Raw genomic sequence first — 18,942 nt, 5'->3', positions numbered from 1 at the left:
GTATAGGGATGGGATATAGGGACACAGTACAAGGATATAGGGATGGGGTACGGGGATATGGGGATGCGGGCACGGTACGGGACAGGACAGGATACGGTGATACGGGCACGGGACGGGATATAACAACGGGATACGGGAATGGGATACAGGGTCGGGATAGAGGGACGGAACACGGGACGGGGTGGGATCCGGGGCCGGAGCGCGGGGCGGAGCGGACGCTGGACAGCGCCGGGCGAGCCGGGGCTCCCGCTGCCCCCGGGACACCGCCCGCAGCGATGGGGGCACCGCCGGCTCCGGCCGCGCTGCCGCTTCCACCCCACCCACCGCGGCAGAGGCCGCTCGGAGGGCACCCGGTCCTGCTCCCTTCGGATTCCCCGCGAACCGCAGGGCACGAAGAGCTGCCACCGCCACGGGGGTGCGGGCAGAAGGGACCCCCCCGGGGTCTCCACCTTCCCCCACCTTTGGAAGAGCAGAGACAAGACACGGTCTGTGTTGGTTTCTTTATTAATTCATAGTCCGATAGCTGGTGTACAGGGAAATGATCTATACATCAGGGGCTAAGACAGGGAGATCCAAAAGGCTTGTTTTCATAACAATTAAAAAAAGAAAATAAAAGTAATTTTTAAAACTCTAAAAAGCTTCTAGTGTGCAGACTGCAGCATTCTCTAGGCTCAATGTTGGGTGCAGCCTCCCCCTACCAGCCCTACAAGCAATCTGAGCGCGAAGCAATGTCACTGCAGGTGCCTGGCACGGTTCAGCACAGCACATTCCCTACGGCATACACAAGGCCAAAGCACTGGACCCACACACAACTCTATGGTGATGCTACGGAGTCAGCTGTCGCAGTGGGTCTAGGGAGGTTACTGTACGCAGCGAGGGTGATGGATGGAGAGACTGTGCCTATATGGCTCAACTTTGGGGTGGGGAAGGGGCTGCTTTGCTCTCCAAGGCTAAGCTGGGTCAGTTGCTTTGCTGCAGTGAGGCTTCTTCGTGGCTGCAGGGCAGCCAGGGGCTCTCCCAGCAGATGTGCACCCACTGTGAGGCAGGGCTGCCCTGCCGAGGCCACCATCACATGGCCTGAAGCTGGAGGTGGGCTCGTTCTGCACGTGGCCATAGAGAGCAAGCTCAGACTCTGCAAAGCAGGGCCATGGCCACCTCCAGGGGAAAGAGCAGGGGGTCTCCATACCACTGTGCTACAAAGGCCAGGCCCCCACGTCAGTCAGGTAAAGGACAGGGTTGGGGACCTGGGACCTACTGCCACCACCTGCATCCTGCACTCCTGGGGTCAATATTGCAACAGGTTCAATCCATTGCCCACCCCCGAGCTACCTGGGCAGCTCTGCCCAGTGCTGCTCTCCTGCCAGAGCAGCTGCCCCGGCCCCAGGGTGACCTCTGGGCTCGGGCTGCTGCCACAGCACCTTCCCCTTGGCCAAAATGCTGCTACTGGGGCAGCAGCCCCCATGTCTCTGGGATTGGTCCCGGGAGGGTCAGCATCCAGGGGTCACTGGGCTATATCCTCCCTTGCAGGTAGGCCAGGGTCCCTGCAGAGCCCTTGCCTGGGGTGCGTAGTGCAGGGCTGCTGGCTCCTGCCAGCTCCTGGCTCATCTCCTGAGCAGATATTGTGCTGAGTAGAGCTAGGCACGACCCCATGCGTGGCACAAGCACCCCCTGCTCTGCCTCACTACTCATCCTCCATGGGCCCCAAGCACCTCAACACAGGCCTACAGCTTCAACCCAGCTGGAACCAACACAAACTGGGGCTGCACCACGGACAGACCCACGGGACTGCACCTCTAGGCCCCCCTCTTCAGGCCAGGAAGGGGCCAGGCTCAGGCAGAGGAGCACAGGGCAGGGGCAGACCCTCTCACTGCTGTAGCCTCCCTGCTCCATTCACCAGAGCTGCTCACACACTCCAGAGGTTTTGCCTGTCCTGCAGCCTGAAGAGGTATTTGGGAGCAGAGCTGTTAGTGCTTTGTACATACTGCTAGAGTGTCCCTAGGGGTTTGCATAGTATTTATCGGTTCATATACACAAGGCTGATTGCTGTACAGTTTACACTTTCAACACAAGTAACGAGCTCAGTGCTCAGCCCAGAGCCCTGCCCTGGCAGGAGACGTTGCACGTGCTGGGGAGAGGAAGGGCAGCCCTGCACTCGTCCCTCTGCCCAGGGCAGCCCTGCAGCCTCCCCTCACACCCCCTGCCACTGCTGCCCTCCCCAAAACCCAGCACTCACTGAGAGGGATGAGAAGCGAGTCCAGCAGAGGCAGCAGAGGCACTGGGGGGGCCAAGCACCTCTCCTCCCGTGGTGAGCAGTGCCATGCTGCCCCAGCTTCCCTCCTGCAGCCGGAGCATGGACGGGGGGATGCATCTACACACGCAATCACACGAGGGTGGAATCTCCTTCCCCCTCGCTGTCTTCTAGTCCAGCTCTTGCCTCGCAGAGGAGCTGAGATGGTGCCCCTGGTGTGTGCTGCTGTCCCTGGGCTCCTGGCAGCAGCGGGGCAGGGACGGAGGCCCCGTCAGTTTGAAGTACTGTAGCTCATGCGTCTTGCAGTCAGTCAGTCATGCGGATAGGACGGTAAGTATGTCTCATACAGAAATCATGCCATTAGCCTATAGAAACATGTACAGCCAGCCCTGCTCCCCTCCACTCTCTGCTCTCCTCTCCTCTCTTCTCAGGTATGTGTCAGAACGTGTGTGGAGTTCAGTGGTTTGGTGTTGAGGTGCGATCCTGGAGAGACATGTACAGAGAGATGGGGTTACCGGGCGTTCGTGGTGGCACAGCCAGGAGAAAGGCTGAGGGCAGCCAGGCACGTGGCTGGGAAGCCCCTTCTGCACGCTGTGCTCAGCCCACATGCACCCATTCTGCCCAGCAACCACAAGACAAGTTTTGGGGAGCATCAGAGAGACGGTGACAGAGCCCCAGTAAGTGGCCTGCCTGGAACCAGGAGCAGTGACACAGATGGCACTGGTGAGAGAACAGCAAGCAGGGGCTGAGCAGCACCAACAGCAACATGGCACTGGGAAGGAGCTGGCAGGGCTGCTCTAGGCTCTAGGATGGAGGAGGCCAGCCCTGAGCCCCCAGCCTCAACTGGGGTGACTGACTGCACCCCACTCTCCCAGCAGTGAGGAAGACCCCATACATCCCCCATACATACTCTGGGCCACTTTGACACATGACAGAAAACAGCAAAAGCAAAGCAGCAGGAGCAGTGCCCCAGAGAGAGGCAGAGCCAGGGACTGTCTGGGGAGTGGGGCAGATGGAAAGGATGGGGATGGGTCTGCATGAACCTGTGCTCACAAGCACAAGCCTCTTCACTGTCACACACCCACAGAGAGCCCGCTAACAGAGTGGAGAGAGCAGGGAGAGGGAGCACAGACAGACCCATGCATGTAGAGCAGAGGACCAACTGCCCCTGCTGAGCAGCCTCCTCCCAGGCCCAGGCAGTGCTGGGCAGCTGGGGAGCACTCCTGCAACACCTTCCCCAGCACTGCACTGATGAGGTGAGTGTGCAGAGCACAGTGATGCAGCTGCCCAAGTGTGCTGTGCCAAGCACCCTGCCTCAGCCTGCTCCAGACCCACCCCACAAGGAAGGCAGGGGGAGCAGGGAATAACTCTGAGCTCACGCTGCGGATCAATGGAAGAAATGTCCCAGGCCAAAGGCAGGGGCTCTGCCTCAGCCCTACAAGGGTCATGTTCCTGCACCTGCCACTCCTGCATCCCTACTGCCCTGCCATCCACCAGCAGCACCCTGCCATGGCCTGCACCCCCATCCTGGCTTCAGTGCCCCTCACTGTGGCTGCAGTGGGGTGCTGTGCACACAGCTGGCTGAGGCATCGAGGCACCCTGTGCCCACAGCACCCAGGAGCAGGTCAGCAGCAGGGGCACCCCACTGCCCACCCTCAGCACTTTGCTGCAGTACAGCAACCCCTCTCTGCAGGCCAAGAGCTGGGCACAGCCATGTTACACTTCCCCAGGAGAATGTGCACGACCAGCAGCTCGGTGCAGGCAGCAGCACGGGCAGAAGGAAGAGCAAAGGTGGGGTTACCTCAAAAGAGGCCATTTGAGGGGTCACTGCTTCCCCCTTTTCAGGCTGGCTCGTTTCACTATCTGAGCCCCCATCCTGCCCCCGGAGACCTCTGGTTTCGGGACACGCACTCGCACCTCCTCCTGAGGGAGCCGCAGGGGCAGGGAGCAGGACATCACCCGGGTGAAGACAGACACACAGAAGAGGACAGGAGAGGGAAAGGCAGAGTCAGTTGGCAGAAGACACCAAGCAAGAAGACAGGGCAGTGGGCAAGATTTGCCCCTGGAATTCTTAGAGGGGAAACAGGAGAGGAGAGCAGGGCAGAAGAAAGGACAGAGGGTGGCATAATCCCAAAGCCTGAGAGTACTGCAGAGGTGGTGCTGGCCCGGGCAGGCTGCCTGCAAAGCAGGGCTAAGAGCCACACTGTACCTTGGCCCCCAGACCATCCCGGTGCAAGAAGGAGTATTTCATGAAGTGATCATCCTCAGCCTCCAGGTCTTGGGGCTCCCGCAGGGAGCCCTCCAGAATCAGCTCCTCCTGTTCCTGCCTGTCACCCATGTCACCAGGGCCCAGCTGACGCACCACCTTCCGGATAATCTGTGGAGACCCACACAGCCGGTGTCACAGCTAGCTCCAGGACACCATGCCTCCCTCCTCACCCAGCCTGGCCCTAAAGTGCACGTGGCAGCCTCCATCCCACGAGCTGCAGAAGTGCCGTAACTGAAGACAGCAGGACACAAGTGCCCTGCATGGACCCCTGGGCTGCAGGGAGGAACAGGGCAGCCGGGTGGAGGGGACAGAAGAAAGGTTTCTGCGTGCCCTTGTCCATATCTTGCCCCTGATCACTCACCTTCTTGGTGACTATATTGCCTTGATCATCTGTGAACTGCTCCTCGGTCACCTGCTCTCCAGGGAGATGAAGGACTTCGTTCCCCTGCAGCAACAGGAGGGAGATCAGGGCATTTGGGGCGGGTGAGGGGAGTCCCTTCGCAGGCAGAACAGTACACCTGACACGCACCCCACAGCCTGCGGCTCCCCCCTGCCCTGCCCCGTCACTGCCTTCCTCCGCATCTGCCCCGGGGCTGCTCTCTCGGCTCCCTGCTCGTTACCTTCACGAGGACGCGCCGGCGGACGACTCTGGCGGAGAGAGCCTCCTCATCGTCCGCCAGCCCCGGGCTCTCCCCGAGCTCCTTGTCCAGCTCCCGGTGGGCGTGTGTGAGCAGGAAGCGGACGGAGCCCCTGACGATGTGCATGACGTTCTGGCAGCTGACCAGGAAGAACGCCAGCAGCACCAGCGCGATCAGCAGCTGGGCCAGCAGAGCCCACATCCTGCCCCCGCGGGTCCGCGCCCGCCGTCAGAGCGCGGCCATGCCCCGGGCTGGGTCGCTGCGGGTCTGCCCGGCCCTGCGGGACGCGCCTGTAACCAGAGCTCGGCTGGCGGGGGGCGGCGAGAAGGGAGCGGGCAGCTGCGCTGTCCTTTGCGCTCGCAGCTCCTCTCAAAGTCATGGGGCCGGGATGCCCCAGCCAGGCAGGGACCGGGACAGCTCTGTCCCTCTTCTCCGCCCGCCTGCCAGCGGCCTGTCCTCCTGACTGCGGTGGGAGGGCAACGTGCAGTCCCTCTGTCACAGGGCAAAGGAAGCCCTGGGCAGGAGCCAGGGCTCTGGGATGTCATTGGAATCACCCGTGACTCAGGAGACTCACTCTGCAGAGCTGAGCAGCCACCTCCAAGCCTGACCGTGCTGCCGGGATGGCTCTGCGTGCCCTGGCTGGGGAAAGGTGTTCGCCCTCACCTTGTACCTGCTGGTTCTGTGTGACCATGCCATCGTGCCCACCACCCAAGCCTGGCCCCCAGACCAGCTCTATTTCTGGCTCCAGCAGGCTGATGGGCCAGCGGCCAGGGCAGATACTCAATAAGGAAGCAGTCAGAGAGGGTGACTGGGTTATAAATGGAGAGCAAGGTCTCAGGTGTCAGGCACAGCAGGCTATTCTGGGCTGAGAGGCACCCCTAGGGGCAGGAGCTGTGCCAGGAGATTTGCAGAGCTAGCACCCGGTCTGCCTGCCTGGCCTGGCAGCAGGCTCCAGACAAGGCTGTCCATAGGGTCTCCACCTTCTGCGGGGCCAAGTCCCCTGCCCTTACCCTCACCTGCCCAAAGAAGCGGCTGTGGGCCTCCTCCTGCCAGCCGCCCGTGGGGTGCTGAGGCTGCCAGTCGCTGTCCTCTGCAGAGCTGATCCGCATCAGCTCCACGGCTGGCACCAGGACCTGCTCTTGCTCCTGGCCCTGTGCCTCGGAGGCCGTGGTGTGCGTTGGGAGCAGCCTTCGGGTGACCCCCTCCTGCCAGGAGCCCGCTGTCAGGTCCTGTAGGCAGGAGATAAAGGAGCCTTCTGCATTCCAGTCCCTCAGCCTGGGCACCGGAGAGGGACAGGGAGAGAGAGACAGAGAGAGAGAGGCAGTCAGCTTTGCCATGGAGTGCTGCACCCCGAGCACCAGCCGAGCTCCGCAGGCACACGGGCACAGCCCGCACCCCGCCGGCGCTGCCTCCCGGCACTGCCGGTCCCGGCAGAAGCAGCACAGGATACAGATGCACAAAGGGCACAGACCACCTCCCTGCCATGCTCCCTGCCCACCCCACAGCCCCACAGCTTGGCTGCCAGGGTCTAAGGCAATGCTGTGGAGCGTCACTGGGTGCTGCTCCCAGTGCCACTGGGAACATGGGAGGAGGCAGCCCAGGTTGGGATGGCTCTGGTAAGCACAACCTACATGCAGGGCCTGTCTGCCTGGGCTCCCTCCCAGCTGCTCTGCAAGGAGCCCCCCCAGAGCATTGCCAGAGGTGCACGAGGCACTCGGCCCAACCACTGCTCCGTGTGCCCGGGCTCCAGAGCTGGAGACCAGCAGAGAAGCAAGCAAAGCTGGGAGATCACTGCAGCTGGCCCAGCACAGGGCAGTAGCTGGCGAAGCAGTTCTGCTCCCCTCCCGTGGTCACCCTGGTGCTCAGGCTGCAGTACCTCTCTGCACTCTTCTCCACAGCATGTCTAATAGTGGGTGATGTCGTGATCCTGGCTTGCACCTTCTGCTGAACTGAAACAAAAGAGACTTCACTCTCCGGGTCCTGCTCCCCAGTCCCTGGTTGATGATCACCGGCTGGCATCTTCCCCTCTGGCCTCTGCCCTTCCTCCTGCTCTAGAAGGTCAATCAGGCCATTCATGGCATCTGAGTCCACTGTGTCATCCTCAACCAGGTCCATAGAGCCCATGTGGTCTGGGCCATGCACATCTGCTAGAAGCTGCCCCGTGAAGCGGCCTTCGCTCGTGGCGTCCGAGTCCTCAGCCTTGCTGCACTCCAGAGAGGAGTCCTCAGCCGTCACCAGCGAGGGGGTGAGCCCCGAGGACCACACCTGCATGTCGGACATCTCCATCAGGGCGTCCTGCTCAGTGGCAGCCATTGGGATAGCATCCATGATGGCCACCTCATTCCAGTACTGGTCGGCCCGCAGCGGGGACGGCAGTGTGTAATGCAGGGAGGCGGGGGACAGCAGCTCGTCCTGCAGCGAAGCGTAACCTATATGGGCAGACAGAGGCACCGTCTCCAGCAGCCGCCCCACGCACGCACAAGCACAGTGGGGCAACAGGGAAATGGGGAACAGCCTCTGGGGGATGCCTGCCCCGAGGACAGCGATGGTCATGCCACAGCCCCCCATGGCCAGGCTGAGCAGGGCCGCGCTCCCAGCAGCAGCTGCCTTCACATGGTCCCTGCGAGTGCTGCCATGCCTCCCTTCGAGGCCTGGGGCTGCTCTGGGCAGGCTCTGGGGCTGCCTGCTCCCGTGAGGAGGACTGGCCTGGCGTTCACACGATGCCCCATCCACACTGCAGGACACAGTGCCCTCTTTGCTACCCTGCTCCATCAGACCCCAGGTCCCTGCCCACAGCCCCCATCCAGCATCAGCAGGCTGGCAGTTAGCCTGGAGTTCAGGTGGCCAAGCCTGGCAGACACTGACTCCCAAAGCCAAACACTCTCCACAGCTCAGAGGAGCAGGTTGAAAGTACCATGAGCAGGGAAGGACCACGCCAGTAAATGTCATGCAACCCCCCAAGGCCCTGCAGGAGGCAGCCAGGGCCTTACAACCCTCTTGGTCTCTCCAGGGCTACAAGCAGTTGTTATGTCCTCATCACCCAGGGCCATGTGCACAGCTCAGGCACATCTGTATGGACAAGCCAGGCAGCCCTACCCATGCAGGTGGCTTTGCTCAGCTTTTTTCCGCTCTGAGCCATCAACTCTTTTCCCACCCCTGGAGACCAGCAACAAACCCGTTCTGTTCCCCAGACAGCCGGGGAATGCCAGCCACAGCCAAGGCATGGGGCACAGCTGGGACCTCCAGCACAGAGAGGGCACCTCAGCCCGTGCAGGCGCCCGGTCAGGGACATGCAGTGCAGGGTCAGCAGGGGAGGAGCAGCCCGTGCAGGAGGAGGAGGCCTGGGGTGGCTGCCTGCAAGCACAACACCCCCCAGGGTGGGCAGTCCCTGGACATGCAGTCGCCGGAGCAGGACGCGGCTCCCGGAGGGCTCAGCTGAGGTGGAGACAGTGGAGACAGGCAGTGGAGAAAGATGAGAGAAGGAGAGGCCAGGATGAGCTCAGAGGAGAAAGGTGACAAGAAGTGACCCACAGGAGTGCCCGCACCTGGCAGCACTAGGTGGCATGTTTGAGAGAGCAGAACAAGGGGAGAGACAGAGAGGGAGAGAGCGATGAGCCAGCGCTGCAGGGGCAGAGCCACAGTGCAGGGCTGCAGCAGCACAAAGCCCTGCCCCTGTCCAGTGTGCCTGCTCCCTGTGGCACATGCTGCAGCTGAGCCCGGCTGTGTCCCCACACCCAGGCACGCTCTGCCTGGGGCCCAGCCCGGACACACCACCTCAGCCACACAGCCAGGGCTCCACGGGCTCCTGGCTACTGCTCAGCTTGCACAGCCAGAGGCACCTCTCACTGGCACACTGGGATAAGGAACGCGTGTCAACCCCACCTGGAGAGTTTCTGAGAAGGCAGGAGGACAGGGCCAAGTTTCCTGCAGCGTAAGCCCCAGTGAAGAGGCCACGTCTGTCAGCAACACCTTGTGCCCACTGAGTTCTCAGCAGGTGCAACCTGGTCAGGCAAGACACCAGCCCCGATCTCTCTGCGCACAGACTGTGACCCCGGGGCCCTCCTGCAGTCCCTGCCAGAAGCTGGGGCTCACCATTCATCTGGGATGGTGAGAGGGAGTATTCTCTGTCCGTGCAGCGCCAGCCGCCCTTCAGGCTGCGGCTCTGCCGGCCGGAGCCCTCCAGCGCGCTGACGATCTCGCCGCGGTCGATGTTCCTCAGCGCCGTGTACAGGTTCTCCACTGCAGGGGGAACCAGTGTCAACAAACTGCTCACTGGGGAGGACACAGCCGTGCCCTACACACCCTCCAGGCAGGCAGGAATGCACGAGCCAGTGCTGTAAAGCACAGCCAGCGATCCCCCAGCGTGCTCACAGCCAGCCTGGACACCTCTGTGCCCGTAACAGGGCACCACAACTACTCACTCTTGACATTCTTGCCCTCTCGGCTGACCCAGAGGTTCAGTAAGGCTATGCTCTGCTCCAGAAGGGAGTTGGGGTTCTCCACACGTATCCTGTTGATGTCTTCCACTCCAAACTGCAGCTCACGTGCCAGCTCTGGGGAAAACACCACGTCTCAGTATCACACCCTCTGGTGCCCACCACCAGGCTGGGGACACTGTGAAGGGCTCAGCCAGGCCCAGTGCAGAGACCCTCTGTTGGGTACAACTGAACACAGCAGAACATGTGGGAGCTGGGATGGGGCAGAGGTTGAAGCCCTGCTGCCCAGGTTGGTTGTGACCAGCGTGGCAGGGTGTCAGGATAAGGACAAGTGTGGGTATTGCCAGGTGGGTGTGTGGCTGCAGCGACAGTGCTGGGCCTCCCTGAACAGCAGCAGCACACACAGCTGGTGACAAAGCACAGGGCTGGTACCCATGTGTGTGACACATGCAGGAAAGTTCACTCCAGTGCCCTGGAACAGTCGCAGTGTGGGCCCAGTGCAAAGCACAGTCACTGCACCCAGCACCTTGTTTCCAGCTTCCCTAAGCATCAGCTTCCCAAGGAGTGCTGTGCATCCTCGGAGCTGTCAGGGGTGGACTCACCAGCCCAGCTGAGGCCCAGCTGTTCTGCTATGTCAACCATCTTCTGGTCTGCCTTGTCCGTGCTGCTCAGAGAGCCTGGAGGAGAAGAGGGAGTCACAGCTTCAGCTGCACAGAACGGGGAGGGGAATGGGGTGCTGGCCTGGGGGTCTCACAGCCCCATAGCACAGCAGGGAAAGGGGAGCTGCCACGAGTGTGAGCACAACAGGGTCAGCCCAGCCTTTCCACTGACTCGGGCAGCCCAAGCACAGGTGGTGAGTGGGCTGGAGCCATCCCAGCTGGCTGCCTACCAAAACTGGTCTCACTGAGGATGCTGTACCGCTCCCGCAGGGACAATGGTGTCAGGGTCCTCCTCCGCTCCTCACTGCCACTGCCCTGTGAGAGAGGGGACAAGCCAAGGGCTCAACAGCTTGGAAAGAGGGCAGCAGCTCTGCCCTGGCACCACTGCTTCTCCCACAGCCACAGAGGGGCATGGCATGGCCGTGTGGAGAAGCTGAGGAAGAAAAGTTGGCAGCAAGGGCTGTCCCCTGCCCTCCCAGAGTGGCAGACACTGACCTTGGTGCAGGGTGGTATGCTGATGTTCAGGTGGCAGAGCACATGCTGGAGGTCCTCATATTTCATGGCTTTGCGCAGGAAGGACAGGGAGCCGCTGGCTTCCCGGCTGCTGTCCCGGACCTGAGCAACAAGGGCCCGGTTAGGTGGCCTGGCACAAGCCAAGGGCCCCAAGTGCTGCCCAGTCCTGCACCCTGACGTTACCTTGATGGGGATGGCAAGACGATTCTCCCGGAAGGACTGGAAGAGGAAGGTGCGGGGCTGAGTGGCCTTCTTGACAGGCACCAGGTTCCCTGAGAGTTCGACGTGCAAAGGCATCCCCTCTACCACCTGGCAGGGAGCAGAAAACGGGCTCAGACCCTGTGCAGAGCTGCTTCTCCTGCTCCTGGACAGGGCAGGTAACCTTGACTGTCCTACCCAAGCCAGGGCCAGGCCCCTCCACCGGCATCAGTCTCCCCTCACTTTGTCAGCCCTCTCTCTCCCTGCTGCCCTCCACGTGTGTGCTGGGGACAAACCTCAATGTCCCTGCTGCGGGCCACCTCGGTGAAGTTCTCGTGCTGCTCTAAGGTCTTGTCAACCTTGTCATCAGTCATGCAGTAGCAGCGCAGGCGGCCTTCCCGTGCATCGTTCATCTTGGCAAACACCACGAATTTGGCCATGTAGGGCACGGCTGTCAGCTCCTTGTACAGCATGGTGGCAAAGTGCACGGCCTCGGCCGTGCGCGGGCAGTCAGCCAGCCAGAACCTGCGGGAGAGCGGGGTCGGGGTGCTGCTGGGCAGGGTCCCCAGTGGCACCAGTGGAGCTGCCCCCACACCATCCCCAACAGCAAACTGGACTGCAGAGGGTGCCCCAAGAGCTGGGTACAGGTGGAGCCCCATCTGTGACAGGGACACACCCAAATACAAAGAATGGCACCCTTCCCTCTGCACACCCTGTTGCCATGAGTGTTTCCTGATGCAGGGGGGCCCCATGGCTGGAAGCAATTACCCTGCATGTAGGAATGGGGCAGCACCACAATGAGCACGGGGCAAAGGGCTTCTCCTGGCAAAGGCCAAGAAGGTCCAAGGAGCACTGGATGTCCCCAGATGAGCACACGTTCAACCAGGACTCACCTGGCAGACACATTGGTGGTAAAGTTAGCACACTCATTTTCATAGACCAGCTTCGTGGTGCCTGTTATGTCTTCCCACTGGGCTTGGGCTGTCCCTCCTGCAGCAGAAAGCAAGGGTGAGCATACTGTCCTTCCCTGAGCCTGGGGTCTGCATCCCCTAAGCATTTGCTCTCTCCACTGCTGTGCCCTTTCCTCAGCTCCCAGGACCTGCATCCCCTGTGGCAGCCCAGCCTGCCCCCATGGAGAGCACACGCAGAGGGACTGGCAGCCTCACCGATGACGCTGCAGAGCAGGCGCAGGCTGGTGGTGTCACCCTCACCGCTGTCCCTCGGATTGTCCTTCCAGGACGGTGGCAGCGGGATGCGGAGCCCAATGGGGCGGTGGAATTTCCTCCGTCGTGGCTCCACCGTGACAATGGGGCTGAAGGTCGCTTGGTTCCCCAGCAGCTTGGTCACCAACTCGTCAGGCACAGGTTGTGCCTGTGGGGGGAGAAAGGAAAGGCGTCAGGGATGGTTTTTCCCCGGGCTGGGGCACGTGCCCACCCCTGCCTGCAGGAGCATGTCTGGGCCCTGGGCCAGGCCCTCTGGGGCTCACCTGCAGGGCCAGTCTCACTCTCTTGGTGACAGCAGTGTCTGGGAAGGTGGCCTGTACCATGGGCACCAGTGTGCTTTTCAAACACCCTCCCTCAGGGCCGATCATATCGCAGTCCTGGCAAATCCGGGACATGACCACAAAGTAGAGAGGGAAGTCAGTGGTGATGATGCGGCAGACCCTCTTCTTATCCAGCTCCTCCTGGCTCTCCAGCTCTGCAAGGGCAGCACAGCCATCAGTGCTCGCACACCGAGCCTGCGGCTGTCACCCCACACCCTCCTCGCTGCACAACCGCAGCTCAGCCCCATCCCACCGCCCCGGCCAGCACAGCCCTGCCCGCAGCGAGGGCAGAGCCCCTCCTGCCCAGCTCACCCTCGTCCATGCCGTTGAGCAGCTGGTCCATGTAGCTCTCCTCGTAGCGGTTGCGGTGCTCCTTCCACACGGAGCCGTTCTCGCTGCGCAGCACCACCAGCTCACGGTCCCCGCGCCCGTACGAGGCAAAGTGTGGGATCTCCACAATGACGGGGCTGCAGACGGCAGAGAGAGGGCACTGGCACCCACGTGCTGCCACCAGGACACGCAGGCAACGAGGTGGCCCTGGGCAGAGTGCCTGCCTGCGCTGTGCAGCTGCCAGGGAAGAAGGCAGAGCTGCTGACCTCCCTCTCTCTGGGCATCGGGCTGTGCCCGGCGGGACGAGGTTGGTCAGGGTTTCTCCTACCACTGCTCTGTCATGCTGGAATGACCCACCCCAGAAACACGCTGTGCCCAGCCAGAGGTGGGACATCTCCTCCACCCACCCCCAAGAAGCAGAGGTGGGCAGAGGTCTTGCCCCGGAGGGTAGAGACTCCAGAGGAGCCCAGATCGGTTCCCGGTCCTGAGGGATGACCCTGGTGCTGGCAGTCTGATCCGCTCCATTCCCAGCCATGCTCACCTGAGAAACTGGGCACCAGCAGGCCCCAGGGCGATGATCCTGCTGGCCAGGCCCTCCTCCTCGGCCAGTGGCGGGGGTGCAGGCAGCTTCTGGGGCTTCACCAGGCGGCAGGTGATGCGGGTGGGCGCGGCGCAGGCGCGGGGCGGGATGACCACGCGCAGGCCGTGGTGGCGGCTGCCCCTCATGGACCCGCCACGGGCGTCCACCATGAAGCTCACCAGGAACCTGGAGCGGGCAGAGGCACGGGCAGGTGGGCAGCGTGCAGCCAGCTCGTGCACAGAGCACACACGTGCTGCACGGGCCGGGCACTCACCCTGTGTGCACGGGGCTGGCCACAGGGCTGATGTTGTCCGAGGTCTCGGTGGCAGGGCTGCTGGGGATCAGGGAGTCCTCGTCGAACTCCTTGGAGGGCTGTGTAAGGCACCAAAAAGCCCCCATGGGCAAAGGGTCCTATGTGGGGGTGTTGAGCCTGCCCACCCTTACACAGTCTCACAATGGTCCCTTGGCAGTCCTGTGCCACTGGGTCGATGCCCACCACCCACCCCATGCTTTGGCTCAGTGGTGGTGGAGCTGCCCCCAGCAGGGAATGCCTGGGGGAGGCTGTGACAGGCTGTGTCTCATGCTCACCTCCTGTGGGGACACCGAGGGTGCATGCAGCAGGCTGACTTGCTCAGCTTCTGTCTCCACAGGTCCTACCTGCTCAGTCTCCTCTGCTCTGGTCACCACAGTCTCAGGTGGGACACAGGGGACCTGCAGGACAGCTGGAGACTCCACCCTGGCAAGAGAGATCAGTGACAGCCAGTGAAGAGGCAGGCCTGGGCCCCTCAGCCCCCATCCATCTCCACAGAGTCCTGGGCTGCTGGACAAAGGCAAAGGCAGCAGCAGCCTCATGTCCTGGTGCAGGAACAGCACTGACCAGCCTTGCCTGCCATGCCAGCTGATGGGGGCTCAGTGATCTGTTCCTTTCCCAGAGCTGTCCCTGCCCCACGGGCAGCCCAGCCCAGCACAAGGCTGGTCCTGTGCCCTGTACCTGCTCCCTCCCCACCCTGCAGTTCTCTTACGTTTGCTCCAGTGTCGTCGTGGTCATGAACTCCAGTATCTCCTTCTTGCCTTCCTGGTCCCTGAGATCAGCTGTCCTGGGTTTTGGTGCCATCAGCTCCTCCTCTGAAACCGAGAGCTGGCTCAGCACGCAGAGGCAGGTGGACAAGGGAAACACAGACATCCAGCCCTTGCCCCCCTCCCTCCTCAGGGCTGGAGCCAGGGCCCATCCCTGCTCCCTCTCCTGGACACACACACTTGTCCCTTGGGCCTCAACCAGACATGGGGGTTTGCTCTCTGCCAGGAGGGGTCTGCTGGTAAGGCAAGGCCTATGCAGTGGGCCAGTGGGACAGGAGCTGTGGGAGCCACCAGGAGCCTCAGCTGTTCACTGACCCCCTTCTTACAGCCCCAAACACACAGCAGAGCCTGCAGGGGACACCCTATCCTTGGATTCCTGGGACAGGGGCTGGGGGTGCCCCTGCACTGGAGGCACAGAGCCCTGCCAGCGCTGCCCGCTGGCCCCACTAACACCTGCTAACGAGCTCACCGGGGTTTGGCTCTTGCCAGTGCCCTGTGGGAGCGTGTCCAGCACCTCCCAAAGCAAAGGGAGTCCCCAGAGATGGGGAGGGGACCACAGGAGCACAGAGACCCGTGAGCTCTCAGGTCAGTCCCTGCTCTGGCCAGCACGGCACGGGGCGGTTGTGGAGGGGCACAGAACCAGGTTCCTCTGCCTGCCAGGGACAGGGCCTGGGGCCACCAGGGAGTCAGGGGCCTCCTGAGTGGGAGGATGCCCATTCATGCAGTCACACCACAGCAAGCAGCACGGACATGGATGGGCAGGGCAGGATGGCAGGGCTGGCACTGGAGCCCAGCCCAGCAGGAGCTCAGCAGATGGACATGGCGTGCGGATGGTTAGTGGCCATGGGGTGAAATGGGCCATTGAGCTGGGGCAGGGGGACACATTTCATACCCATTACTGTGACATGAGCAGTGCCTGCAAAGTAAGAAGAGGCAAAGGTGAGGTCTTGGTGGGAGGGTGCAGGAGCAGACCAGCTGCAGCTGGGCTGGGAGCTGGTACCCCCCGGCAGAGCAGGGCACAGGGGGGGCTCTGCATGCCCAGGGGCTCTCCACACACTGTCCCTGGGGCTTGGGATCACAGAGAGGTCCAGGCACATCCCCCCTGCACAGTGCAGGGAAGCACCCAAGCTGGGAGGTGCCACCCCAAGAGGCTGGCGAGCTCCCCTCATCCTCTCTGCAAAACCACTGCAGGACCCACAGCTCCCCCACCCCAGCCAGCAGGAACACCAGTGCCACCCCTGTGGCTGCTGCCTGCCACACTGACCCAGTCGGCAGACCTCTGGGATGGTGTGAGCCAACCCCTGCCCCTCACCTTCATCCTCTGATACGTCCAGAATCTCATCCACAGTCTCCGGGAAGCTCATGCGGTGCTTGTCGCCAACTGGCTGTGGGAGCAGAGCAGAGTCAGAGGAGCCCTTCCCTGCACAGCCCTCTCCTGGTACCTGGGCTGGGTACCCAGCTGCAGACCTGTCCCAGGCTGCTCCCTGCCCAGGGTCCTGTCCCCACACCAGGGGGGCTCACCGGGATGTCAGTCTCCTCTGTGACGATCTTGAGCACGTCCGTGACGGAAATGTAGCCGAGGCGCTTGGCGATGGCCAGGGGAGTGGTGCCGTTCTGCCACGGGGGAGAGACGGGGTCAGCAGCCACACGGGGGGCCTGGGGAGCTGCTGGGCTGGTCACAGGGTGAGGAGGGGCGGGTGAGCACCGTACTCACCGTGCTGATCTCGTTGGGAGAGGCTCCGTGCTTCAGCAGCAGCGTCACCACGTCCGTGTGGCCCTGCTGTGCCGCCTGGTGCAGGGGGGTGTAGCCCAGCTGCAGGGGAGGACAGAAGGTGCTGCCATCAGTTCTGGGAACCTGCTGCCCCAGGAATGCCCCCAGGCCTCACACTGTGCTTCATGCCCAGAGCATGAAGGCAGCTGCCTTCCCCATCAGCCTGCACGCTGTGGCCCAGGGCAGAGGGTCCTTGGAGCACAGGATAACTTTGTACCTTAGTCTTGGCATTGACATCAGCTTGGTGCTGCAGCAAAAACTTCACCAGCTTGATGTTTCCATAGTGGCTGGCCACATGCAGTGGGGTGTAGCCCATCTGAAAGACAAGACAAGGTCTCAGTCTCTCCTCAGCAGTGCTTTCTGCCCTTCTGGCTTGGATATGCTCATCCCACAGGCAAGCCCCCATGCATGAGGGATGAGGCACATGTGTGGGTGTTTCCCCAAGAGCCCAAGACCAGGGCAGAGGGCTCACTGCAGACTATGCTGTACCCAGGGGTACAGGGGTGAGCTATGGGAGCAGGTAAGAATCATCCCTCCAGTGAGGTGGGAGGTAGAGGAGGAAGAGTCCCCAGGACACTGGCAAAATGGCAAGAATGCCTGTGAGAGGGAAGTCTCTTGCACAAAGAAAGAGGAAAGCAGTGCTCCTCCTGGAGCAGGCCTAGAGGTAGCTCCCTCATGTTTTTCACCACAGCCATAGCTCCCTCATGTTTTTCAATTCACTACTTTACCCTGGTTGTTGCATCCACTGTCACTCCATGTTTCACCAGAACATCAGCAACCAGCACATGCCCCTCTTGGGCCACGAGATGGAGAGGAGTCAGGCCACTCTGCAGAGAGAGGAGGTCTCAGCACAGTGGCAGTGCCATCACTGCAGCTCCACCAGCAGAGGCTCTGTCAGGTCTCCAGCCTGGCAAACTGACTGGCACTGTGCTGCTGGCCATGGCACTGCTCCCTGAGCACGGGGGCACAGGGGCCTGGTCAGCACCCAGCCTGCTCTCTCTGCTGGCCTGTTCACCCCCAGCCCGGCAGCAGGTGCTGGGACAACTCACCTTGTTGCCGAGGTCGCCGTTGGCTTGCTTGGAGAAAAGCAGGGCCACCATGTCTGCGTGCCCCTCCTGGGCTGCCAGGTGCAGGGGGGTGACTCCCTGCACGGACTCGGCGTTCGCAGAGGCCCCGTACTGCAGCAGGCTGCTGGCCACCTCCAGCTGGTTCTGCTTGGCAGCGATGTGCAGGGGGGTGTACCCGTTCTGGGGAGAGAGGCTCCTTGCAGTGCTCAGCCCCGCCGAGCAGAGCAGCAGGGACAGGAGGTGCCACCCCTGCCTGCGGGCCAGGTCTGCCCTTCCTAGTTGCCCCTGAAGCTCAGGGATGCTCCCAGAGCATCTTCCTGACAGCAACTAGCCCTGACACTGAGGCCAATCCCACTCTTCCAGCCAAGGCAGCAGGGGGGTGTCAAAGAACATCTGTGTCAGGTCCAGCCGCTGTGGGCTGTCCTGGAGCTTTCCACACAGGAATTTCTGCAGCAGCAGCCTCCGGGAGCTTTGAGAGGCGGGGCAGACAGACACCTCCTGGAACGTGCCTGGCTGAGGAGCGGAGCTAAACTCCCAGTGCACAGCATTAGCATTCAGGCAGAGACTGCAGGGCCCTGAGTGCTGCCCCTGTGCCACGCTGCAGGAGCAGAGCAGCTGGCACACACCCGCTGCCCAGGCTGCTGGTGACGCAGAGCGGCGGGGCTGGCACGGGTACCGGCTGCTCCCGGTGCCTGCCCAGCACGTCTGCCGGCAGCCTGCGCAGGGGAGAGGAGAGTGCCAGATGGGCAGGGCTGGCACCAGCAGCCACTTGGCTGTTTTCAGGACGCAGCTTCTGCAAACAGCACAGAGAGCGAGGCGACTGCTGCTCTGCTCTGTGGGGAGATGCTCCCCACGCTCAGGCAGAGAGGGGCGACTCTCACGAGCTCGTGGGTTTTCTGACTCACTGCTTCGTAGCTGCATGAAAACATTTGTGTGTGGTTCCCCAAACTGCCAGAACGCAGTGCTGCTCTGCAGGACTTGCCATGGAAACACGCTCCCCACACAGCAGTCACCACGCTGCCAGCAGGGACCACCCCGACACAGCCTATCTGCTGGAACGGGACCATTGCCTGGCACCCTGCCTGCCCCTCGTGTGCTGCGAGCACAGGCAGCATGAGCAGCAGGCGTGGAGAGAGGCTGGGGGGGATTGCTGCCTTGTGCATTCCCTGAGTGCCAGGGCTGAGGGGCAGTGCTGGCCGCAGACTGGTGGGCACTGAACACACAGCAACACCTCCCCACACCCCCAGGGACACCCAGCCCAGACTCACCCAGGCTGAGTTGTGCGGGGAGCTCCCCTTGGGAAGCAGCAGTTTGACAATCTCCAGGTTGTTGTGGTGCACAGCCACATGCAGCGGGGTCAGGCCATTCTGCAGAGGAGGAGAGGGTACAGACAGGTAAGACAGAACCTCTCCCCATACTGCTCCACTCCTCCCACAGCTGCAGAAGCAGCACTCACCTTCCCTGCTGCATTGGGGTGAGCATCGTGTGCCAGCAGCAATTCTGCCACATCCACCTTCCCATACTTGGCTGCAACGTGGAGAGGGGTAAATCCTTTCTGAGGAGAAAGGCAGCCCATCACAGGGTGGCAGAGATGAGGAGAGTGCTAGCACATG

At 62.0% G+C, this 18,942-nt stretch overlaps 1 protein-coding gene across 12 annotated transcripts in view; it reads right to left on the bottom strand.

Moving 5' to 3' along the window:
- Positions 1-486: 486 nt before the first annotated feature.
- ANK1 (ankyrin 1) overlaps positions 487-18,942 on the bottom strand; it is a 49,494-nt gene continuing 31,038 nt past the window's right edge. For 4 of the 12 annotated variants that reach the window (XM_051812069.1, XM_051812076.1, XM_051812070.1 and 1 more), the window contains exons 15-44: positions 18,786-18,884; positions 18,598-18,696; positions 17,312-17,509; positions 16,991-17,089; positions 16,480-16,578; positions 16,206-16,304; positions 16,013-16,105; positions 15,804-15,876; positions 15,384-15,407; positions 14,437-14,539; positions 14,003-14,150; positions 13,689-13,786; positions 13,376-13,600; positions 12,817-12,971; positions 12,448-12,659; positions 12,128-12,332; positions 11,855-11,951; positions 11,258-11,486; positions 10,947-11,072; positions 10,746-10,865; positions 10,481-10,565; positions 10,194-10,268; positions 9,577-9,708; positions 9,248-9,394; positions 7,032-7,584; positions 6,172-6,430; positions 4,879-4,962; positions 4,458-4,625; positions 4,050-4,171; positions 487-2,731 (exon numbers count right to left, since the gene is read on the bottom strand). In XM_051812069.1, the coding sequence (XP_051668029.1) occupies positions 4,073-4,171; positions 4,458-4,625; positions 4,879-4,962; positions 6,172-6,430; positions 7,032-7,584; positions 9,248-9,394; positions 9,577-9,708; positions 10,194-10,268; positions 10,481-10,565; positions 10,746-10,865; positions 10,947-11,072; positions 11,258-11,486; positions 11,855-11,951; positions 12,128-12,332; positions 12,448-12,659; positions 12,817-12,971; positions 13,376-13,600; positions 13,689-13,786; positions 14,003-14,150; positions 14,437-14,539; positions 15,384-15,407; positions 15,804-15,876; positions 16,013-16,105; positions 16,206-16,304; positions 16,480-16,578; positions 16,991-17,089; positions 17,312-17,509; positions 18,598-18,696; positions 18,786-18,884 (4,203 nt within the window). In that variant the 3' untranslated portion in view covers positions 487-2,731; positions 4,050-4,072. The other 8 variants (XM_051812072.1, XM_051812073.1, XM_051812075.1 and 5 more) reach the window with 8 other exon arrangements.

The sequence above is a fragment of the Manacus candei genome, unplaced genomic scaffold, assembly GCF_025592945.1.
Source record: "Manacus candei isolate 608988 ecotype Guabito, Panama unplaced genomic scaffold, ASM2559294v1 h1tg000084l, whole genome shotgun sequence".
Classification (NCBI taxonomy): domain Eukaryota; kingdom Metazoa; phylum Chordata; class Aves; order Passeriformes; family Pipridae; genus Manacus; species Manacus candei.
The sequence above is the reverse complement of the archived record's forward strand: the minus strand, read 5'-3'. Positions and strand labels throughout refer to the sequence as shown.